Raw genomic sequence first — 25,620 nt, forward strand, 5'->3', positions numbered from 1 at the left:
GCACCCCCAACTCCTATGGCTATCCATTGGACCATGCCATGTATTATTTCATGTACCTTAGCTACTCTTTTATTATCATGAGTTACTACCAAACTTGCATCCTCCAAGATTTCAAGGATATAGCATCCATGCATGTAAGCTTCAGATAAAGAATCAAAGCAGGAGATCAGTCCAAACCCTAACCAACATTTAATTATATCTTCAGTTGAGATGAGCTTTTTTTTAGGCCACAAGCAGAAATATAAGAAACACTGTTGAAGGGTTTTATTGACTAGCACTACACCAAAAAAGTGTTTTTGAGGCGGTTTTAAAGCCCTATAGAGGTGGTTATAACCGCCTTTATAGGTATAGTGTTGGTTTTTTTACCCGCCTCTAAACCGTCTCGTATCAAGCCGGCTCTACACTTTAGAGCCGGTTTGTACCAACCGTTGGGGTAAGTTTTATTTACGGAAGCGGTTTTTAATAACAAGAGTAGAGGCGGTTATAACCGCCTCTATAGCTACTAAGTTTTCATTACCTTCCAATAGTTTTAGAGGCGGTTATAACCGTCTCTATAGCTATTAAGTTTTCTTTACCTTTCAATAGTTATAGAGGCGGTTATAACCGTCTCTATAACTACTAAGTTTTCATTACTTTCTTATACGTGGTAAAGGCGGTTATAACCGCTTCTATAGTTACTAATTTTTCATTAATCGTTTTAGAGGTGGTTATAACCACCTCTAAAAATTATTAGTAGAGGCGGTTATAACCGCCTCTATAGCTAATAATATCTTGCATGTTCATACTTTTAAAGGTGGTTATAATCACCTCTAAATTTGTTCATTGAATTGAATTAAATTTTAATTTTTTTCCAATTAATAATAAATAAATTTGTTAACCTGTAAATTAAAAACATAAAATTTTCATTATATACAAAAATATACTAAATTCAATTTCATTGACCATTATTGACATGTTATGAATTAAAGTGTAATGTATTTTGAGTAATAACAAAATATAAGTGTTTTACACTATTTGTGTACTTTCATTAAAAAATATTTTTTGAGTTAATTACACAAAGTAAAAAAGCTTCATGTATCCTCTCATCTTGAACCCTCTTGATCTTTAACCATAAATTCTCCAAAATCTGCAAAAATATTAAACAAAATCCAATTTTATTCAATCAAAATCCAATCTTGTATTTAGAATGACCAAATAAAACATACACACAATACAAAACTATACTAAGCGGAATTTAGGTTTTAGCTTGGTACTATTTTTGGAAGTCATTAAACCTACACACATGACTGAAAATAAAGAAAATACATCCAACACAAAGAGACCCAAAGAAAGGGCCCCAGATAGGAGGGAAACTTCCCAGCAAGATGCATATCAAGATGCAGAGATGAATACCTATATACCTATCTGATTAACATACCATTGCCCATTGAATGCACTCCTATCGATTTATCCTCATATCGGCCATTCTCTGTTCTCATTTCCAATTCTCGAATAGATTTGGACATGGATTTCATCTCCTTCATTTGCATATCCATCATCTCCATAAAAAGTTCAAGACGCTTCCTCTCTACAGATACATGGAATGAAAAATGATAAATTTTTTTTAAAAGCCATATAAGAAATATATGATTGAACCAAAAAGATTAAAAAAATGTAGGACCTTCATTTTTTGCATTTACTAATTCTTGATCTGCCTTAGCCACAATAGCAGCTGCAGAAGCGGCAGCTTTTGCAGCTTTTGCAGCTTCTGCAGCTTCTTCAGCAAGGCTGCTCTTCAATTCTACTTCCTTTTTGGATTCTCTATCTTTTTCAACAACCCTCTGAACCAAAGATTGCAGCCTAGGAACAACCATTTTCTACAAGGAAAAAACAAGGAACACAATGCATTATAAACAAAACAAACTGTCATAAATTGCACAAGATGAATAAATGCAAAAGCAGTTTCTGCTCCAGAAGCAATTGCTGGATAGACCACAAAGATAATATAAATGCGAACGCAGTTTTTGGGTAAAGAGTTATGTGATACCTTAAAAAGAACACCAGTTGCTGCTCTAGAAGCAGTAAGAACACCTATTGCAAACAAAGCATGGTTCCACTGAAGCCGGGGTTGCTGCAAACTAGCACCCAGAGAAGAACCACCAGCAACAGGCTGCAAGGCTGGAGATGGATTGGGCTGGCTTACTGTAAGGAAATAGAAAATCAGAATTTATAATCCACAGACCTCCATGTCAAGAAAGGCGTGATAAATGCTAAATATTTCTGAAGAAAACTACTCATGGAGAGACAATGTTAAAATAATAGAAGCTACAATATAAACGCAACCTTGCAAGCAGATACATTATATGCATTCAATGCATCAATTTTATGTCACATATTGAGAAACAAATAAACAAAATTTGAAATCCATAGAAAAAGAACCCTGTTTTTTTTCCACCAAAATTTAAGCAACAATAGTTGTTATGCGCAAACAGAGAAACACTTATGATCACCTTGATTAGCTTGGTTTGTGGTGTTAGTCCCTGCACCTGCGGCATTTGAAGGTGCTGAATCCTGCAAGTCATCACAAAACCAAATCCAATAGTAAGAACTTATAAAAACCATGAAGAATTATACCACCAAAAACAAGCACACTGTCAGATGATATAAGGCTTACAGGAACACGGCGGAAGGCCTCATCAATTTCCTCTTTTGAAAGGCCTTTCTTTTCGAGGAAAGCACACCGGAAAATCACTGGAGAGCCCTTTACTTTGGGATGAGATAAAAAATTGACAGCATTTTGCACTTGCTCCTCCCTCATCGATTGCGGGATAGCAAATGGTGGCCTTCCAGAAGATTCATGGGACACCTCTTCTTTAACACTCTCACCTCCATTGCTCATTGGGTTCAATGGATTGCTCTCTGAAATCAAAATCAAGAAAGAAACAACAATAAAATACAATTAGGACTTCCTCTTCCTCATAAAGCATCATACCGATACCGATTCTCCAATTTCATATCTCAGATGAAAAACCCAAAAATAGTACCAAGCTAAAACCTAAATTCTGTACTCGCAAGTTAAAAAAAATCGAATTTTTTTTTTCTTGGTAGAAGTCATAACATTTAATGATAACAATGATCATACAACAGATAAGGAACCTTTTAACATAAGCTAGTGGCTAGTATAACTAGTTTAATGTAGACATTTAAAGTATTGCAAAATATACTAGTAAGTTTACTGCACATGATAGGTTTATCTGCAGAAAAGAAAATAAACAAGTGAGAGACACATGGTAGGGCTAACTGATAACTATTTGAGGGTCAAAAGATGCATGCATATAATGGGATCCAAATTTGAGGTTGATGGGCATGTGTCACATGTTAAAGCTAATGCCCGTGCATTGTATTTTTGGTCTCAGAATCTTGACTTGTGAATGTGATCAAGTGTGGACCCTATTCATTTTCATTATATACCCTCATTGGCAATGACAATGGATGAACTGAAACTGGAAAGTAAGGAAACTGAAACAATACCCCATTTATAAGCTGATGACCTGAATCAGATGCAACAAGTAATGATTCAGTTGGTGCACTTGGGTTTTAATTTTTCATATCACATATATTATTTTCTTTAATTTGAGAATAATGAAGAAGATTTTCAAAGAGCTAACAGCATTAATAATAAAAAGAAAAAAAAAAGAAAACCATAAATTAGAATAATTCATTTTCTTTGGAAATGAGTACTGTTATCAGTGAAATAAACCATGTCATTCTGTTGATCAACATCCAAACCATTAGTGAGCCCAAATGGTTGATCATCAACAGCCATAGTAGCTACAGCAACCTGTGCTACCTCTCCTCCCTCAAGTCCAATAGTTAATAATCCAAAATAAGCATCAGTGATGTAAAGATCACCGGTGCCTTTATTAAACTGCAACCCCAATGGCCTCCCATATTTACTCTCTAAACTTACATGGAAATATTTTATGCTATCATAGTTACTTGTCCTGAAAATACAGTAATTAAAACAATAGTAAAAAATTCATAAGATATTATCTTAAGTAGTTATATATGTATCTGTATTATATATATATATATATATACCTGATGTTTGAAGTGGTGGCAAACTCTTGCCAACCAAGACTACAGCCTCTCCATTTGAGTATATGGCCATTAGAGATGCCAGTGTAGGGGCCTTTGCCATCGGTGTCGAAGGTGATGCTTTCAGGGGCCAAAGCTGATGAGAGAAGGAGCTTGTCTTGGACATGGAGGTTGGCAATATCCCTTTCAAGCAATGCACAGGTTAATGAGTTTTCTAGTGTGAAGAAGATGATGAGAAAGATGGTCAAATTTTTCATTACTGGTGTTTATACTTCAAAAGGCAAAAAAGATGACAGAGTTTAGTAGTTAGAATAAATTTTGCCAATTATTTTTTCTCATGCCTAAGATTATATACCCTCATTGACCATGGCAATGGATGAACTGAAACTGGAAAGTAAGGAATCAAACATAATGTGTTCCATGTTAACGGAGCTGTTCATGCCTTTGGTTTGGTATATGTCTTTGGTGTAGTTGAACAGATTTGGATACTCTCGTATCAGCTTCTTGTTGCATTTGAAATGATCAACATAAACCTGCATGAAATATGAAAGAATGAGGCGAGTTAGCAACTAAAGCATTATCAACAAAATTATGCAAGGAAACTGGCTCAGTAAATTGAGTTTTGTCAAAGTAAAATAGTTAAGACTTAAGAGGAGTAATTCTTAATGCCAATTCTGGAAATTGACTGAAAAATTATTATCAAATTCTGACTTCGGCCGTGCTTTATTTTGTTAGCAATTAAACAAAGGAAAAGCAGTGCATCCAATATGCTACATTTGATTTGAATACTAGTTTCTAGGATATACTTGCTTAATGTAAAGCTACAATTAATAAGACACTTCTAATTTGAATACTAGAAATTGCATCTTCTTTTAGAATTGAAAAAAATTTTGCTTCCAGTTACAAAAACTAAATATTGTACAAGGCCCTCGAAATACCATTACAAAATGTGGTTAAAGTCATCGTGACCAAAAAAAGAATATATTCTTCACTTAAGAGATGAACTGTACCTCATCAAATCTTATAAGAGTGACAAACAAGCGGACATCGACCTTCACCAACACATTCCCACAAATGTACCACTCGCTTGCTAAGTATCTCTTCACCCAAAAAAATATAGATCTTCATTAATAACCTACTTCACAATAGCTAATGAATAAATTATGACAATCAAAATGAAGATAAAAAAATATAAATTATCAACTGCATGTACTAGTGCGTAGCTTCAAATAAATTTCATCGGAGCAATTTTTTTCCCCAAACCATGCACCCTTCCACCAATGCTTAGCATGTCCCGAATGAATGCTTAAGAGCACCCTGCAAAGATGCATAGAGAGTAAAAAAACATACAACCATCACACACCAAAGAATCTCATGTAATTTATATGAAAAAAACTTCAAAGACCAAAAAAATCCAAGAATATCAATGAATCATGTGTCCTCAAAGATCTTACTTGCAAAAACCTGCTAAAATTTATTATAATACATACAAACAGATACTATAGAGATTTCTTAACAAAATTTTATCAATTTATAATACACACACAATATGAAATAACAATTATGAAAAATCAGGCATATTTCTAAGGTTCCTGATAAAATCATATCAGTAGATTTGCAAACTCGTACCAAAAAAACTATATGGTAATCAAAAGAATAGTTCCACCAAAATCTGCAATTAACATAAAAAAAAAAATCAAAGAGGTCTAAATAATGACAACAAGAAATCATTCGAAGATTAGCGTCCTGCGTGGGCACAAAGAAGTGCTTGAGATTCGACTTTCCGATGATCGATTCTATGCACGCAGTGGCGCTCACCCTCTTCTCATGGTCTCATCTGGAACAACAAAACCAGCACAACATATGCCTTAATCGTATCAAAACAATAAAAAAGGCATGAACAGAGAGAAATCCTGTGAAGAGGGCAACCTCATGGTGACAAGCTGGCGAGCGGCATTGAGAGCTTCAGAGTGGGATTCACCAAGCACTTGGAGCTCAGCAACGACTCAGCGAGAGGAGAAAAGTAGCACACGGGCTCCGAGGAGATGCTGGAGAGCGTTGTCCGTAGGAACGAGGCTATGGAGAAGGAGGTGGTGAACGAAGGTACCATCACAGAGGACCTTGTAGGGTTCACAGAATCCAAAGCGCACTGAGTAGAACCTCTCCGCCTTGCGGTGTCTCTTCTGTTTCTTCACCCTCATTGATGTAGCTCACCGGAACCCTAACCCTTTCTCACGCCGGAGGTGAGGCAGAAGAGTAGGGAGTTTTGCCGTCTGGATCAGAGGTGAGGTGGTCTTCGAGTGCGCGGACTTTCTCATCGTCGGTGAGTGATTCCGGGAGGGTCTCGGACTGAGAGATAGGGGCGGTGGCGAGGGATGGCTTGAGAAGGCGGCTGAGGAGGGCAGCGAGGGAGAGAGCAGTTGCCGCAGTGGCGGAGGGGATGAGGGTTCTGAGAGGGTTGTCGTGGGGCCGGAGTTTGAGGGTGGAGGGGTAGAGGGTTTGGGGAGGCGGGCACGAAGAGGCGAGGGCGGAGGAATTAGGGCGAGAGAGAGAGAGAGAGAGAGAGAGAGGGGATGGTTTTTTTAATTATTTTTTAAAACCAAAATTAATGTAGAGGGGTTTAACTAAACCGACTCTAAAAATTAAAAAAAAATATATCTTATTTATTATAGAGGTGATTTTTTAAAACCCCTCTATTTAATTGCCTCTAAAGCCCATAAATGACGTAGTGTAGACTGTCATAACTGCCTTTCAAATATAAAAACATTGATTCACATAAACTTGAGGAAAGCCTACCCTGCAGCTGATCGAACATGAGATTCCACTCTGCTGTTGCTGTCTTGTTTGACATAGCCCACCCAACCACTATAAGAGCTAGTGGCAAACCACCACATAAATTGACCACCTCTTTTGCTGCTTCCTCTATACAAGATTTACCTTCCAAATCCATCACTAAATTTTCTTTGAAAAGCTGCCCCCCTTCATCTCTGTCTTAGCATTCCAATTTGATCTTCTTGTGAGCTTTCATGCAATCACACACTACACTAAAAAATAGTTGTAGAGGCGGTTTTCAAGACCTATAGTGGCGGTTAAAACCGTCTCTATAGCTTTAGCGGTGAATTTTTCACCCGTCTCTAAATCGGCTCGTATTAAGCCGGAACGGGTTTGATACGTAAATTAATAGGTAAGGAAGTGGTTTTTAACTGCCTCGAAAGATATTTTACTTATAGAGGCGCCTCTACAATTTATAAGAGCATCTAATTTAAATAGTTTTAGAAGTGGTTATAACCGCCTCTACAATTAAAATTTTAAAACTCTAGCTATAGTTTTAGAGGCGGTTATAACCGCCTCTACGATTAATAAAGTTTTACCAACACTCATACTTGAGGCGGTTATAACCACCTCAACAATTAAAATATAACCCCCTCAAAAACATGCCTAATAATTAGTTTTTAATTGAATAAATATTATTTCATCATTTAAAAACCTGCTTTTAACCCATTAAAAACTCACATTTTATTTTTACTTTACAAAATAAATAGTAAAATACACATAAATTCGGATTTTTTTTTTTTGACAAAATAAACTACTAATTCAACCCACCGGCTTAAAAAGGAAAATAAAATACGAACTCTGGATTCTTTGATAAATAAGCTATATTAAACCATAGCCCAAGGGTTTGGAATCTCTTGATTAGAAACCTAAAACATGTTATAGATTCTGGTTTACATAAAAAGAACTGCTTAGTTTGGCACAACAACTGATCTTTAAGAGAGAATTGCTAAGAAGACAGGCAATTGATTCATCAGTTCTCAGGCTTCATTACTCCAGTCTATTTCTTCTCAAAGTTGCTATCAAGCTCATTCTTCAACTGAGATAAGAAGTCATCATTCACATCATCATCATCATCCCAATCATCCTACTCTGCAAAATTTATGCAAAATGATGCTTACTTATTCCAGGCAACAAATTCAGAATAGCTACTTGTTTCTAATCATTGCTTCATCATGAAAGCCAGTAACAAGAAGTTAAATGGTTGCCAATAAATAATGTTCAGTTGGCAGGCTTTGGAAGTCAAGAACATTAGGAATTCAAAGTCTTCTTAACAAGCATGGGTAAAATAATTGTGTGCAAACATCAATACAAGATAAAATTTGGACTGCCATAGAAATTAGGGAATCAATAAGAACAACATACGACCACAAATCAATCAGTTCAAAGATTACATTCCGACTGCAATAACAATACCAAATAAGAAAACCAAGTTGACAAGATAAAGAAAAAGTAAAAAACAAGAACATATATCAACAAGTTCAAATATAATATTTCCACTGGAATTGGAACTTGACACTGAAGAATTAACAATTTATCAAAGCACAAAAGATTACATTTTCTCTACCATTAACAATACCAAATTAGAAAACCATGTTGACAAACAAATAGAGAGTTAAAATCAACAACACATTTCAACAAGTTCAAAGATAATATTTTGGCTGCAATAGAAACTTGACAATGAAGAACAACAACAAATAAGAGCACAAAGATCACATTTTGGCCGTAATATGAATACCAAATACAATAATCAACCAACAAACAAGCAGAGAAACTTGAGAACAAAAAACAACTAGTAATCTATTTTGATAATCAAGCATATCATAATTAGTTCAAAAAAATGAGCATTATCATTCTCATTTTTTTTTTTTTTAGAACTATGTGGGGTATTGATAGCAGCAACAATGTGGGGTTTATTTGTTTAGCAACAATATCATTCTCTAATTCATGTTTGTGGAGTACCTCTAGAGGAGGTGACTGCATAAAAACAGGGGCTTTTGATCATGAGTGTGACTGCAACAGTGGATACGCAACTTGTTTAACATTTCTAGCTTTTCCTGTTTAAATATGCATGCCATTAAATAGAAGCTGATGAGTCAATCAATTACCCCTTGAATCAAATAATGTGATGTGTTGGCTAATAAATGAAAACCTGAAAAATCTTTGCCAACATTTCTCAGATCACATGCATGCCAATTTATGGAAGAAAATAACAGAAGAGACTTACCACGCTCGCTTACTTGCAACAAATACTCAAACCTATCCATCTGCGATAATGTACTCTACAATCATCTTAAGTTCCATGCTCTGCATAATGGGAAAGTTTATTGTAATCAAATTAATCAAAAGCAAGTTTCCAAGCACACGGTAGCATCTAGTCAACTCATCATAATCACTATTTCTGCTACCATTTAGAAACAAGAATACATTTCTATTTACCAGTTGCAGAGGAATAAAGAATAATAAGCACATTCATTTTCTATCTTTTAAAACTGGATTCAGTTTACCAAATCAGCATCATCAATCAAGGATCTGCATCTTTGTACACTGAAGTCAGTTTAATGAAACGCCAATAATCAATGTATTCAGTTTAACTTACCCACACATAAATCATATTTGCTATGCTTATTAATGTAGTTTTGCAGTTCTAGTATCCCTTGTAGGTGCCCATGCACATGACTCTTGACTCATCACCACCTGCAGAAGAAGTCAGACGTCTGCAGTTTCATTTCAAAGTAATTGTTCTTATTCCATGACACACTGGTGGAAGAAGACAAGAAATGAAAGCATCATCATCTGTTGAAGCAGATCATATGAACAAATTCATCTACATTACCAGAGGATCTACATTGAGAAAAACTGCAAGCAGAACTACAACCGCCAGACAAAAGTAGGTTTATAAATTCAGCTGTGGTTCAATCCGATATCAATTTCTCAATGTTTGTTAGTTACCATTTCTTTCAGCAGCTCTGCCCTGGCTAATTTGTCTGGAAGGCAGGAGATTGAGCTGTTATTGAACAAGGCTCATGACTTGAGCAAGGAGATTGATTTCCATATCAGGTAATAGCTGCAAAAATACAAGAGAAGGAATTAGTGGAAGGAATCATTCAGATTATATACAACAAGGCTCATTTGGTTCATGGAATGTGGTGGCGTAACATGGATACACATTCTTGGGAATGTGAAATACAGGGATCACTATGATCGATGTGTTACAGTAACTTGTTTGGATCCGAATATAATATTACTAATCTGTGAATTATCTAAATACCCTTGTATACAATTTTTGAATGATAATAAAACACATAAAATTGGTAACTTCCATGGGTAAAAGATAAATGCATTTTAGTAGTTTGGTCATTTTAGGAAGGCAAGGGAATTTTGTCATTTTAGTGAAATATCTAAGGTTGGAATATAATGGTAAAGAATATTTGAACTAGTGGAATGAATTCTAAAATGATGGGTTATAATGGTAACTTTATTTTCTGTTGCATTTGCCTGTAAGTGGACTCGGAAGGTTTCTCGTTCCCATGGTTCATGGGAATGTGAGCCATGTGGGAATCAAATTTGCATGGGAATTTGATAAAAAAGAAGACAAACAGAAGACAAAGAATTTATTTGCTAAATTTTGAATAAAATGGGAATTGAATTTGTTTTTGCAGACATAGATGGACAGGTAGGTTTGAAACACACCTCTGGGACAAAAGGTTCTTGGAATGCAACACACAAAAGAAGGAAAACAAGGTACTAATTAATTACACTTTTATTGTATATATATAATCAAATTCAGTGATATTTTTAAGTTTATCTTGGTGCTTATGATGAAGAAGAATCAGCAGCAAGAGCTATGATCTTGCTGCACTAAAAGTACTGGGCACCTACAACCTTCGCAAACTTCCCAGCAAATTTCTATTTTTTTTAAAATTTGTTTGTAATATCTTGAAAATGAAATATAAATATTCACAATATAATCTCAATTATCTAATTATGAGAAAGAGTTGAAATAAAGCAAAGTGTGACTAGAGAGGAGTACTTAGCAAAGTGTGACTAGAAAGAGTTGGATGCCCATTGTTATAAGTTATGAACAATGGGCATCCAACTCTATTGATGAGATCTGACTTTAAAAAAAAATGGGCAAGAGCATTGATAAATTTTATACCGGCCGAGTTTTTTAGAAAGTAGTTTTTAAATCCTCAAAAACAAGTTGTACTAACAGAACTCGGTTAGAATCTTTTTGGATAATAAGATATACCAACAATGAGTATTTATGCTTTAGGTGCTTAAACTACATATTGCAACAGTACTTACCATTTACAGCAACTTATTGAACCATCCTTCAACAGTTTTCTTGTTTGGTCATAACATTCCCTGGCCTTTTGACTTCTCTGGAGTCACATTCCGTGGGGAGGCTACTACACCTGTAGCTTTTTTGCTTTATAAGAGGATACATCCAGCCAAATATAATGTAAGAAATAGTAGTTGGAATGGAGAAGCAAGACTAGGAAAACCAGATAAAGATATCAAGAAGTATAACTGATGGAGGAGAAAGATGTTATTAGCTTAGCTACTATTCAATGATCAATATTCCCAATTGCATCCAGAAGTAGCCATGCACTTTATAGAAGTTAAAAAGAATAATGTAATTAGTAACTTGCTGGTATTTTACAACTTCAGTGTTAGGTGAAACTCGAACTTTGTACCAAAGCAAACTTTTATTTTATTCCAACATCATCAAGTAAATAAAATATACTTGTTCTATCCTTTAGAGTAGAGAAATATAAAATCAAAGAGTCACCCTGTCATAAAACAGAACTCATATATATATGTCATTGTATAGTCTTATATTAATACTACTCGAGTCTCAACCAAAGCCTATCCACATTAAATCATCAGCCAAAAGTTGTACCTCTTTATTCTCCTCATCAAACCAAAAATAAATCATACAATTACAAAATGATAATTCATGAAATAAAGATTAATATATCAGCCATGCAAAAAGAAAAAAAGGCTTAGAAACTATTCTGTACAAACTACTTAATAGAAAAATCAGAAGATAGAGATGGTTAGGCGCTGTCAACGAGGGTACCACAAAAAGTTATAAAGTTTAGCAGATGGCAAGTGAGAATCAGGCATACCAATCATCATGATACTTCACAAAAAAAGCAAGAGGCTTGAGTTCAATAATCAGTTGAACAATAACAGTTTCAATGTGGTATATTGTGTGTGTGTGTGTGAAGGTTAAATATAATCTTAATATTGACACCCCCAAAAGAAACCTATTATATTTAACTCAAAACTATAATTTCTACAAAAGAGAGAGAATTTCATGATTCAATAGAATATAGAGCACAAATGACAATAATGTGGATAGATTATGGACTTAAAAAACATTTCCTCACAAGTCAATTGTAACTGATGTATGCATCAAAGAGAACATTGCCCACAAACTCCATTGTCACTAATTTGTTAATGTAGTTCAGCAGATTATGCATTGTTCCAGGAGTGTTCACTTCGAGAGCATTGATATCTCGATAGAAAAAAGTGCATATTAGAGAGTGATTTGTAGTAGACTACCAATGAACAAGGATATAAACATCTATGGAAGAGTAAGAAGAAGGGGGAGGAGAAGAGAGAAGAGACCGATGAGGGGGAGGTCCTTGTCGTCAGGTTCCAGAGCAATGAGGCGGTCGATGATGGTGATAGCGTCGGGGAGTAGATTGGTCTTCACTTTGAGCTCAAGTAGCGATCGGAGCTCCTTGATGTCGTCTGGATCAGAGGTGAGGTGGTCTTTGAGTGTGCAGACTTTCTCATCATCGGTGAGGGATTCCGGGAGGGCCTCGGACTAAGAGATGGGGGAGGCGGCGAGGGCTAGCTTGAGAGGGCAGCGGAGGAGGACAACGAGGGCGAGAGGCACTGCAGTGCCGCCAAGGGATGAGGGTTCCGAGAGGGTTATTGTGGGGGCCGGGGTTTGAGGGTGGCACGAAGAGGGGGAGAGGGTTTGGGGAGGCGGGCTCGAAGAGTAGAGGGCGGAGGAATTAGAGCGAGCGAGAGAGAGGGGGAAAGGGTTTGGGGAGGCGGGTTCGAAGAGGAGAGGGCGGAGGAATTAGAGCGAGAGAGAGAGAGAGAGAGAGAGAGAGAGAGAGAGGGGGGGGGTTTATAATTATTTTTTAAAACAAAATTAATGTAGAGGGGTTGGACTAAACCAGCTCTAAAAATATAAAAAAAAAATATTCTATTTTATTATAGAGGTGGTTTTTTAAAACCCCTCTGTTTAACTGCCTCTAAAGCCCAAATATAGTGTAGTGACATACTTGTTTTGATCGAGTGGTAAAAACTACTTTGTGCTTGTATAGAGTTGTTACATCACTCTCATCATGTGGATCAGGAACTCCAAGAATTGTGATGTCCAATTCCTCCCATAAATCATCTAGCAACAATAAGAAGTTCTTATATTTCAAAAACTTGAAAATAGCTTCTCTGCTGGGCTCGCACAATGGCAACTGTTCAGCTATACAATCATGGAGATTTTCAACATGAAGTTCATATGAAGCTCTAGCATGAATGATATAATCGAAACCCATATTCCAATCATCTATGGACCTTTCAATTTCTTTCAAGAGAGTAGATTTGCCAACCCCTCCCATACCATAAATCCCAAGTATCCCAAATTTTTTATCTGTCAGGCAATCACGGACAACACGCAAATTGGACCCAATCATTATGCCAACAATTGTGGTTGAGATTGGCATATCTATGACCGTATTGGGGAAGGCCTCCTCTTCGCCAGAACACTTAGATGAATTTTTTCTTTCATCAATTCCTCTATTTCTTTCTTTAATTTTGCTGCTTTTCTGCTAGCATTTAATCTTGGATAAATATTTAGGGAGCAACATCCAGTGACACAACATCTACTAAACTCAATCATCAACTCGATTTGTATGTTGATCCATGTCCACAACCTCCATGTTATCAATTCAAACAATTGTTTTAGCACTTTTATATATATAAGATGGAAACTTGATTTTTAATTGTCTTTTACACGATGGTTTATATGATGAGTTTACTTCATCTAATTAAATAAATTTCAACTCTGAAAATGTAACTCGGCTAACTGCAATAAGGTTTTTAACCGCCATTACGTAAATATGATGTATTTATTGTTTTTATATGGAAGTTTGATGTATTGCAAGCCAACTTACGTGAACAATGATTTATTTATTTATTTTGGTGTTTACTGACATGCATAGAAGTAAATTTGACATACACATATACTTTATACTGCAGCAAAAACTCATAAAGGTTTTTTTTTATCAGGTATACATCATATATTTGCTAGGTCTAATGATCAATTTATTTTTTTTAAAATTACTAATATTTTTATAAGAAATTTTAATTTTTTTAATTAAAATTTTGAAATCTTAGTAATTTTAAATTAAAAAATAAAATGTAAAAAAAATACATACACCAAGGAGGATTTGAACTTGGGTGGGTTAGGATCACGTGCTACATGGCTAGACCCACTAACCACAAAAACACATCTACATCACATAATTTTATGTGTCTAAGTAGTCTATTTACATTAATTTAAGTATAAAAAATTGAAAAAATAAAATCTTATATTACTTGAAAAGTGGGGCCTCCGGCATTGGGGAGGGCTTCAGCCACTGCTACCCCTCCGATTCCGCTTCTCCTTCAAAGCAGATAGATTGATGACTACGTACACGGAAATTCTTAGGAAAAAGACTTTGATGATCTGTGCGGTTGATACTACTCAATTTCAAGGACTTACGCACAATCCTCTTCGATTGTATGTATTTTATATCTCATTAATTATATATGAAATATGATTCCATGAAAGAACTTACAAGGAAGGAATGAATGTGATCAAGTTCTTAACCATGTCGCTAGGAAATGGGTAAGAAATTACGAGTCTCTTTCTAGTTGGAAAACAAGGGTTGGGAAGTAAATGATCAAGGTCAAAGTCCTTGTTGATTGGCAGTTTATGGAAAAGTAAGGTGCCTTTTGTGAATGGCATACTATAAAGCATGACTTAAATAAGTCAAATTTGATGACTAACAGTGGTTGTGGTGGTGGACACCATGTCATGATCAATGCTTTCTCCAGTCTTAATTATCATTTACGCTCTCATCCTTTGAGATGTGTGTATACTAATTAAAGGTTAACAATCTTTGTCATGTAAACCAAGAATGTATAATGCAATCTCATGGAAATTCATATTGTTGGGTTTATGTTTATCACTTTCTTCCCGGGAATCTTGTTGAGCACCATGTTATTTTTGCCGTCAAATTTGACTTGTGAGAGGCAACAGCCTACGTGTCAATTTCAATACGAGGTTTAACTTGTAGCGTATTTTTTATTTAATAGATAATTAAATTGGATATTAGTTAAAATAAATAGTTTATCATAATAAATAACATAAATATTATTCAAAATATTTAGTTACAATATTTAATTATAATATTGTAACTAAATATTTTGAAGATTAAGAGGCTCTTTCTTCTTGGAAAACAAGAGTGGGTTGGGAAGTTAATGATCAAAGATCAAAATCTTGTAGACTGGCAATGGAAAGTATGGTGCATTTGGGAATAGCATGACTTAAATAAGTCAAATTTGATGGCCAACAGTGGTGGTGGTGGTGGTGGTTACCATGTCTCAGCAATGCTTTCTCAAGACTTAACCATTTACGCAAATATTATTTTTAAGATTTTAAAAGTGTAAAACTGAAAATTAACATTAAATCAAAATATCTTTTAAAAATTTATATATATTTTTTAATATAATTTTGAGTGTCAGTTGTTAGAGTAGAATTGTCATCCGTCATTTAATAAGTCAAATTTGATGGCTAACAGGGGTGCCGCAAGGCGCATCAAGTCATTGATGACTAACAGTATGCCGTTGCTGGGGGGGTGGGGGGTAGGGCGCATCAAATCAGGTGGGCGCAGGGCGCATCAAGTCATTGATGAATAACAGTATGCGTTGAGCAATCTTTTCTCCATTATTAATTGCTATTTTAGGCTCATATCAATTGAGACGAGTGCTATGTGTAAGAAGGCATACTAATTAAAAAATTTGATTATTTTTATCATTTAAATCAATAATATCATCAAAATTTACAAGGGTATGGGTTTATCATTTTTTGCAAAAATGTTTAAGCACCATGTCATTTTTAGCCATCAAATTAGACTTATGAGAGGTAAGGGCCTATCAGTTAATGCTGGCTTTAACACTAAACTTATAACATATTAAGATAAATTTTTCCATTATACTGCTTATATATATATATATATATATATTTATCATTTAAACTAAGAATACCATCGAAATTGATAAGGTTGGGTTTATCATTGTTAGTTCACTCAAGCACTCATAGATCTCACACAAACCATCAGAAAAAGTTCACACAATCAAAACAAGAAGGAGACACAAAATTTGTAACCTAGTTCGGCGTCCACTCGCCTACGTTTGGGGGGCCAAGCCCGGAGATAAACAATCCACTAAAAGAGATAAAAATACATGAGTACAAACACTTGTCACTCACTCACTCAATAATGAAGATCACTACCCTCTCTAGATTGTCTAGTGCTCGCCCACTCTCCTCCAAGAGACACCCACGAGTCACACTTACAATCTACAAGCAAGGTAGCTTATATAGACGCCTCAACGTCTCAAATATAGCACATACCTCTTTTTAGAATCTTCGCGGCTACTAATTTAAAAACCTCACCGAAATTAGTCATTGCGAACTCCTCGTAGTAACATAAGTTGCAACATGACTCCCGATCAGCGACTTGACCGGAGTTACAGTTACGCTATGGACGACCTCAAGACCCATCAACTTCCCGGTCATGCTTAGTCCGAGTCGATGCGATCAAATCTCCCGATCCCGATCGCCGCAGAACTAGCCTATCGGTTCCTCATCACGCGAGTCCCCTCGCAAAGGGGCGCACGTCCTTGTGCGTCTTCATGAAACTTGCCAAACTTAGTCTTCAATCCACCTAAATTTGGTCTTCAAAGGTTCTCCAAACTTGATCTTCAATTCACCCAAGTTTGGTCCTCAAATCTTGCCTTCAATAGACTTCAATCAATCTTCATCAAGGATTCTTCAAATTATATCTTCAATTAGTCTTCATTCGATATTTAGTCTTCAATCATATCTCCTAAATATGGTCTTGAATAACTCCACCAAGATCTTGAAGATGTCTTGTCTTGCGAGCCAAGACTCTTTGCCATGTCACCATACTCTCCATGTCATCAATTTTACCATGTCACATAGATTGCCACGTCATCTTGACTATGTGTCAAATCATGCCAATAATAATACGGTTGCACTAACAATCATGATTTTCTGCGAAAAGTTCCTTAGCACCATGCCATACTTTGCAGTTAAATTTGACTTTTTTTTTTTGAGAAAGGCGACAAACGCCGGAACCTAGGGAGGAACATGTGGGGGAGTAGCGCTCACCACCGAACCGTGCTCTCACCTTGAGCGAGATAGGGATCGAACTCGGAGAGCCGCGCTCGACAGTCGAGGCAAACACCCTACGCAAGGGACCCGATGCCAATAGATCAAATGGTCGTTGGCTTAAATTTGACTTATGATGAAGTTGTTAACCATTTTGCTTGGAAATGCGTAAGAAATTACGAGTCTCTTTCTTCTTGGAAACATTGGTTGGGAAGTAAATGATGAATGTCAAAGTCTTGTTGTCTGAGCAATGCTTTCTCAAGACTACCATTTATGCAAATGCCATTTTTAAGATTTTAAAAGTATAAAACTAAAAATTAACACTAAATCAAAACATCCCTTAAAAAAAACTCCTTTATTCTGTTGAGTACTCTGTATTACATATATAGGACCCTACCTAAATGTTGAAGTTCATGTTCATATTCTCAGCCATCCACAAATCAGTGAGGTTTAGCTGTGAGAAAAATGGACTTTGTGAATGCATTTTTGGGGGCACTTGATGCTTTCCCTGCCTTCCAAGAAAATTTTAGTTACATCATTACAAGCGCAAGCACAAGCAAATTGTTGGTTGATGTGGAGAATGAATTGGAAGATCTCATTGCCAAGGAGAATGATGTCCGTCACACACAGGAAGAGGCTAGTAGGACTGGAAAACAACTCACACATCAGGTTCAAAGATGGCTTAACAAGGTATGATCTAGTCTTTTCTTTCCATATATTCAACTATTTATGCAGTGATTACAAAGATTTTTTTATTTTTTGCTTCTTGTGTATACTTCAAAATTGGCCTGATATAATGATTTTCCATCTGTTTTTAATTTCATTTCTTTTTTTCTCTCTCCCTGGTTTCTTTCTCTCTTTGGTTTAATCTTGTTTTCTAGTTGTTTTCTTTTTTTTTTTCTTTAGCTTCTGCTCCTTGTTGCACTAAAAAATTATAATAAATAAATAAATAAATAAACACCCATCCATCTCTTTCCAATTTAATGTTTCTCAAACAAAGTTACGGTGGAATCTATAGGAATAAACCTTCCGTCATGCTATCCAAAAATCTAAAGAGAGTGATTTAGAGGAAAAAAAATTCATAATCTTATTTTGGGTAAGAAGGAAGTATTTATGACACAGATGGAGTGAAAATAAAAGCACTAAAATATTCGTAATTCAGCTGTAGTGGTCACACTATGAAAAATTGACATGGTGATATTAAAAAAAAAAAAATCTTAAATTCAAGTCTTAATGGACGTATGTGGTGGTGATAGGTCCTAAAGTAGATGTGGGTTTAATTTACATGGTGAAGGCTCACATCTCTGATTAATTGTACTTATCGTATTTGTTAAAAAAAATTATGACTAATTGTTTTATAATTGTGGGAATAGTTTAAACATGAAAGAAAGCATGAGATATTAGTCCATTCATGTTTAGCAAAATTTAAGTAGGCTTAAGTGCACTATTAGTCCAACATGTATGGTACGTGCACTTCGTGTTTATATTTTAGATAAAAAGTATTATGGCAGCTAATTTATTAAAATAATGATGTTTTATTAATTAATTCTTAAAATACGCATTTCTGAAATTATTTACGAAAATGAGTATTTTATATATTTTTTTATTATTATTATTTAAATTACTGGTCCTACTGTGTTTTTTAATATTTAAATTTTATTTTTTTATAAAACAGAGGGACCAGTTATTTTTTTAATATTAAGTTTAGGTCCCGTGGTTTTTAAATTAAAAAAATTTTACATACAAGCCCTTATAATTTTCATTAACTTTTCATATAACTTATTTTTTTCTCACTCCTACTATGTTATTTCTACTTTCACTAATTGTAACGGGCTGTTAATAATTTAAATAAAAAATTTTAATATTTTTTCATCATAATAAAATTTTAAATATTAAAAAATTTTCACATGTAAAAATTACACCCATAACTAAACCAAACTCACTTGATATTTTGAATGAACTAAATCAATTACATATATTATAAAATAATTCAATAAATACAATATTTAAGTTATATTATGGCATACGACTTGTAGTGATCATCCGATGAAAATATTGCCATCTCCTCACTTGTAGTGATTGAACCATTATAGTAAACCAAAGCAAGTGATTTTTCTGCTGTTGTAGAAAATGAAAAAAAAAATGTGAATGGACAGTTAAGTTAAAAAAAAATATAAAATGTATATTTCCGTAAATACTTATAGAAATACATAATTCAGTAAATAATTAAAAAACAATAATATTTTAATAAAAAGCAAAAAAAAAAAGATGAAGCTAATATGAAAGTCAACTAGTAAACACGGATAAAAAAAAACATACCTAAGTCCATTGATCAAAATTGAGTAACTAGCAACCGTAGTGGAAGCTTGTTCTTTCGTCAAGAGTTCCTGCGGCCCTTGGTCGGTGTTCCTCTCAATCAAGGTGACTCCTTCGGTCAGTATAACAAGAATATGAATTTTGCTAGATTTAATGTAAAAAAATAAAATAACTTTGCAAGAAAATAAAAAGACTACAATGATAAAAATTTTAAAGAAGTGCTTCTCTCTATATTGATAATTTTTTTCTTATAGAAATACTTGTGTGTTTTAGAAAAGGAACTTGGAGGGTTTATATATGTCTCCACCTAACAAATGGATGTCTAAGATCAATTTCATCCAATGGCTCTCATGAATGGGGTAGGTGCCACATGCCACTAATAATCCATCCCAACAACCCCCTTATTATGAAAAATATTAAAATTATTTATTTAAATTATTAACAGCAGGTTACAACTAGTAAAAGTAGAAATAATATAGTAGAAGTGAAAAAAATAAGTTATAAAAAAAATTAATAAAAATTTTAAAGGCTTGGATGTAAAATTTTTTTAATTTAAAAAATCACTGGACCCGTAGTTTTTAAAAAAATAAAACTTAATATTAAAAAAATAACGCCCCCTCTGTTTTTTTTAAAATAAAATTTAAATATTAAAAAAGCACAGTGGGACTGGTAATTAAAAAAATAATAAAAAAAATATAAAATGCTCATTTCTGTAAATAATTACGGAAATACGCATTTTAAAAATTAATTAATAAAACATCATTATTTTAATGAATTAGCCATATATATATATATATAATTAAAGATACGAAGTTCATTTTGGTTTGTATCACTTATATGACTCCCACTTGGATGTTTCTTACAAATATTGTTTAATATTGAAGTGTATTATACCGTTAATGATGTCACAGTTGATGTACATTTGACATGTCTACGACTAGCATAACTTGTCACGCAAGTGGCTATAGGGCTTTTTTTAAAAGATAAAAATATAAAAAAAATTATATAAAAAAAGTTTATAGTTGTTTTGTTTTTTTTTTTATTTTTTAAAATTTATAAAAATTATAAAAGAAATCCTAAATTTATTTATCTTGTTTTTTATTTTTGTAAATTTTATTATGTTGTTCATGTATATAAGAGAGTTTTTAAAATTTTAATTTAAAAAATATATAAATTATTTTTTAAACTAAGGCATAACTTGCTATGCAAGTTGCTATAGGGATTTGTTAGAAAGATAAAAATATAATTTTTTTTTGTATAAAAAAAGTTTATAGATCTTTTATTTTTTCAAATTTATAAAAATTAAGAAAAATACTATATTTATTTATCTTTTTTTTTTTATTTTTGTAAATTTTATTACGTTGTTCATGTGATAAGAGAGTTTTGAAAATTTTAATGTTTAAAAAATATATATATTTTAAAAAACTAAGGCATAACTTGCTACGCAAGTTGCTATAGGGTTTTTTAAAAAGATAAAAATATAAATTTATATATATAAAATAAGTTTATAGATCTTTTACTTTTTGTTTTTTAAAATTTATTAAAATTACAAAAACTCCTATAATTATTTATCTTGTTTTTTATTTTTATAAATTTTTTTATTGGGTTGTTCATGTGATAAGATAAGAGAGTTTTGAAAATTTTAATGTTTAAAAAATATATAAATTAATTTTTTAAACTAAGGCATAACTTGCTACGCAAGTTGCTATGTGTTTTTTTAATAAAAAAGATAAAATTATAAATTTTTTATATAAAAAAAGTTTATAGATCTTTTATTTTTTATTTTTAAAATTTATAAAAAATACAAAAAATCCTATAATTATTTATCTTGTTCTTTATTTTTGTAATTTATTTATTACGTTGTTCATGTGATAAGAGAGTTTTTGAAAATTTTAATGTTTAAAAAAATATATAAATTATTTTTTTAAATTAAGGCATAACTTGCTCCGCATGTTGCTATAGGGTATTTTTCAAAAAAGATAAAAATATAAAATTATAATATATAAAAGTGTATAGATCTTTTATTGTTTATTTTTAAATTTATAAAAATTATAAAAAAATCCTATATTCATTTATCTTGTTGTAAATTTTATTATGTTGTTCATATGATAAGAGAGTTTTGAAAAATTTAATGTTTAAAAAAATATATAAATTATTTTTTAAACTCTGGCATAACTTGCTACGCAAGTTGCTATAGGGTTTTTTTTTTAAAGATAAAAATATAAATTTTTTATATAAAAAAGTTTATTGATATTTTATTTTTTATTTTTAAAATTTATATAAATTATAAAAAATCCTATAATTATTTATCTTGCTTTTTATTTTTGTAAATTTTTTTATTACGTTGTTCACGTGATAAGAGAGTTTTGAAAAATTTAATGTTTAAAAAAATATATAAATTATTTTTTTAAACTCAGGCATAACTTGCTACGCAAGTTGCTATAAGGCTTTTTTTTTAAAAAAGATAAAATTATAAACTTTTTATATAGTTTATAGATCTTTTATTTTTTATTTTTTAAATTTTATAAAAAATTACAAAAGTCCTGTATTAATTTATCTTTTTTTTAATTTTTGGAAATTTTATTATGTTGTTCTTGTGATAAGAGAGTCTTGAAAAGTTTAATGTTTAAAAAATATATAAATTATTTAAACTAAGGCATAACTTGCCACGCAAGTTGCTATAGGGCTTTTTTAAAAAGATTAAATTATAATTTTGTTTATATGTAGAAAGTGTATAGATCTTTCATTTTTTATTTTTTAAAATTTATAAAAATTATAAAAATTCCTATATTTATTTACCTTGTTTTTTTATTTTCGTAAATTTTATTATGTTCATGTGATAAGAGAGTTTTGAAGAGTTTAACTTTAATGTTCAAAAAAATATATAAATTATTTTTTAAAACTAAAGGCATAACTTGCCAAGCAAGTTGCTATAGGGCTATTTTAAAAAGATAAAATATAAATTTTTTATATATAAAATGTTTACAGATCTTTTATTTTTTGTTTTTTAAAATTTTATAAAAATTATAAGAAAACCTATATTTATTTATCTTGTTTTTAATTTTTGTAAATTTTATTTTGTTGTTCATGTGATAAAGAGAGTTTTGAAAAGTTTAATGTTTAAAAACTTTATAAATTATTTCTTTAAACTAATTTTGTATATTTTTAAAAAATAAAGATTTAAATATTTTTTATAAATTTTATTTTGTTTACAAATTAACAAATAATTTTTTAATATTTCGTATTAATTTTGAAATTTTAAAGATATTTTGAAATTTTTATAATTAAAAAATAATTTCTTTTTTCCTAGGTGGAGTTGGGGGAAGAACAATGAGGCAATTGATATCGAAGTTATACCATGTTATAAAATATATATATATATATATAATATTTTTTAGGTTGAAAATGTGACAATATTTCACATATCAAATACATGTGAGGCACCGCATCATTGAATTATATTAATTCACTTACTATTAAATAAATTTTAAGGAAATAAATAATGGTTGTATCGTAGCCGGTGTATATATAGTATATGTGTGTACATAATATAGGGTTTATAAGGATCTTACATAAAAGAGAAGGGCCAAAATACACTACTTGCATGTTTCAAAATTAATAGTGCACTTTAAGCATGGACAATATATAATATTTATTAATTTATATATAAAATTCACAAATAACATAATTGCTTTTATTGGTATATTGGTTAAAGTGAATTTTGACCATATTAGTTTATATATATAATTCAAAAATAACTTTTTTAAGGGATCTGCATGTAAATTTGCTTTGTAAAATAAAAAATAAATTACTAATAGGAATTGACCGTGTGTTAGCTTAATAAAAAATAGTGACCATGACATAGTGGGTTGAGGACCAATTTGAAATCAATTTAGGATTAACGACCAAAGTGAATTTTGAGCATAGTTTGAGCACAAAAAAGGGTTTAGTTTCATTGGTGCCCACAAATATTTCATCACTATAACGCTGTGGCCACAAATATTTTTTTTTGTAACGTGGTGGTCACAAAACTATTCTCCGGTTGCACTGATGGTCACAAATGCTTTTTTTTAACATTATGGCCACAAAACTATTCTCCGGTTGCACATTCTCCGGTTGTACTGATGGCCATAAATGTTTTTTTTGTAACGTTATGATCACAAAACTATTCTCCGGTTACACTGATGGCCACAAATGTGATGACATGGCCACAAAACACATGATTCACATAGGAAACCTTTGTTGCCACATCGTTATAATGATGAAACATTTGTGGCCACAATGTTACAAAAAAAATATTTGTGACCAACCACAACGTTATAAAAAAAATATTTGTGGTCATACCGTTATAATGATGAAACATTTGTGGCCACCAGTGAAATAACCCCCCAAAAATGGACTTTCATCTAACTAAAATCCATGGAAAACACTAAGCAAGTAGCACTTTTCTAAATTTCATTTCTTCAGCAAAATCATGGTTACAACATTCATGATTTTAAAATTCTTTCTAGATAAATAAAAGGTATAATTGCCATACAGGTCCCTGTAATTGTGTACTTTCTGTCTTTTTAGTCTTTGTAATACTTTTAGGTAAATTTAAGTCCTCATATTTGATCGAGTTGGGACTTTCTAGTCCGAGGCGTAGATGGCGTTATCTTTGCCTTTTTTTAGCTGGCATGGCTTTAAATATTCGTTGTTAGGTACAATTAAGTCCTTATATTTGATTGAGTTGGACTTTTTAATCCCCCTATTTTGTAATAAAAAAGTCACATTCGCCATTAGGTACAATTAAGTCCTCATATTTGATCGATTTGGGACTTTTTAGTCCCCCCAATTTCGTAATAAAAAAAGTCACGTCGGCGTAAAAGAAACTGCAAAGTTAACGTCATCTATGCCGCGGACTAGAAAGTCCCAACTCGATCAAATTTGAGGACTTAAATGTAGCTAAAAGTATTACACGGACTAAAAGGGTAGAAAGTACACAATTACAGAGACATATACGGCAATTAAACCTAAATAAAATAACCCGCAATCAAATCTATTTTCCAGATAAAAAATATTCTCGTAGTTGATTTCATGTGTGACAAATTAGTGACAAACACCTAGTTATTTTTCATGTCGATAGTTGTTAAGAGCTTCTAAATATAGCTACTCACAAATATGATGATAAAAAGGTATTTAGTTTTGTAACAAAACGTTTAAAGATATTAGAGTCAACCATGTCTCCTTCATCCTCCTTTGTTTGGCCGACATTTTATGTGTTTATATATTGTCAAAAATTAATGTAATTTATAATCTTGAATTTTAAAAAAAATTCATTTGCAATGATTATCCTGTACAATAAATACGCCCTTCTCCAACGATTTAACTTCAAGACAAAGGAAATATGACATAAGTTTAATATCTTTCAAATCAAATTCATGATCCATAGACTTCTTTAAATCTTCAAGTAATCTTGGATTCTTTCTATGAAGATATGATCATAAACATCGAAACGCAAATAAAAGATTTTAATTTTCTCATGCCTTCACATTAATTGAGAGGGTATTCCAAGACATTTGGTACTAGTTTTAGGCCACATATATAACTCTTTCAAATTTGGCTCTTTGAAAAGCCATTTTACTTCTATCGTCTTTTGAGTTGCTTGATAGCAATGTTTTTTTTTCATCCACTTAACTAGTCCACTTCCCATCTTCTGCAATACATTTAAAAGCTCAAACACACTATCCTCTTATATATATATATATATATAACTTCAAAAAATCTTCAGTAATAATGCCACAGCTGACTTTCTCACTAAGCTTAGCTCAACAAAGTTGCTTTTATCATTCCTTAATTACTTGGGATGCTTGATAGCAATGATCTCTTAAACTCCTTGTATGAATAGCTCAACTTTTAAATTTCTCCTTGTC

General features: G+C 32.5%; 1 protein-coding gene and 2 long non-coding RNA genes across 9 annotated transcripts; all 3 read right to left on the reverse strand.

The window, feature by feature from the left end:
* Positions 1–958: 958 nt before the first annotated feature.
* Positions 959–5,286, reverse strand: LOC120274668 (peroxisomal membrane protein PEX14-like). Its single transcript, XM_039281197.1, has 10 exons — positions 5,282–5,286; positions 5,088–5,199; positions 4,433–4,610; positions 4,081–4,260; positions 2,654–2,898; positions 2,490–2,550; positions 2,027–2,181; positions 1,661–1,856; positions 1,418–1,567; positions 959–1,126 (listed from the first exon to the last, which is right to left on the reverse strand). Exons 1-10 carry the CDS (start codon positions 5,284–5,286, stop codon positions 1,083–1,085), a joined length of 1,326 nt encoding a protein of 441 aa, XP_039137131.1. The 3' UTR covers positions 959–1,082.
* Positions 5,287–5,339: 53 nt separating this feature from the next.
* Positions 5,340–6,641, reverse strand: LOC120274748. The gene is made up of 3 exons (XR_005540980.1): positions 6,007–6,641; positions 5,707–5,914; positions 5,340–5,394 (listed from the first exon to the last, which is right to left on the reverse strand). It is a non-coding gene; the product is annotated as an uncharacterized LOC120274748 (long non-coding RNA).
* Positions 6,642–7,716: 1,075 nt separating this feature from the next.
* Positions 7,717–14,661, reverse strand: LOC120274749. 7 transcript variants are annotated; one of them, XR_005540985.1, is made up of 7 exons: positions 14,533–14,661; positions 11,218–11,341; positions 9,862–9,976; positions 9,509–9,606; positions 9,137–9,216; positions 8,872–8,966; positions 7,717–8,001 (listed from the first exon to the last, which is right to left on the reverse strand). It is a non-coding gene; the product is annotated as an uncharacterized LOC120274749 (long non-coding RNA). The 7 variants fall into 7 exon arrangements; XR_005540986.1 differs by lacking the exon at positions 14,533–14,661 and adding an exon at positions 12,550–12,809 and having other exon boundaries at positions 11,218–11,327; XR_005540981.1 differs by lacking the exon at positions 14,533–14,661 and adding an exon at positions 12,550–12,809.
* Between the last annotated feature and the right edge of the window lie 10,959 nt (positions 14,662–25,620).

This window comes from Dioscorea cayenensis, chromosome 13, assembly GCF_009730915.1.
Source record: "Dioscorea cayenensis subsp. rotundata cultivar TDr96_F1 chromosome 13, TDr96_F1_v2_PseudoChromosome.rev07_lg8_w22 25.fasta, whole genome shotgun sequence".
Classification (NCBI taxonomy): domain Eukaryota; kingdom Viridiplantae; phylum Streptophyta; class Magnoliopsida; order Dioscoreales; family Dioscoreaceae; genus Dioscorea; species Dioscorea cayenensis.

Excerpts from the sequence above, each read along its gene's own strand:
- LOC120274668 (XM_039281197.1), bottom strand. Across the intron at positions 4,611-5,087 it reads CTCTTATAAGATTTGATGAG|GTTTATGTTGATCATTTCAA; the intron begins GTACAGTTCATC and ends TATTTCATGCAG. Across the intron at positions 2,899-4,080 it reads GCCACCACTTCAAACATCAG|AGAGCAATCCATTGAACCCA; the intron begins GTATATATATAT and ends TTTTGATTTCAG.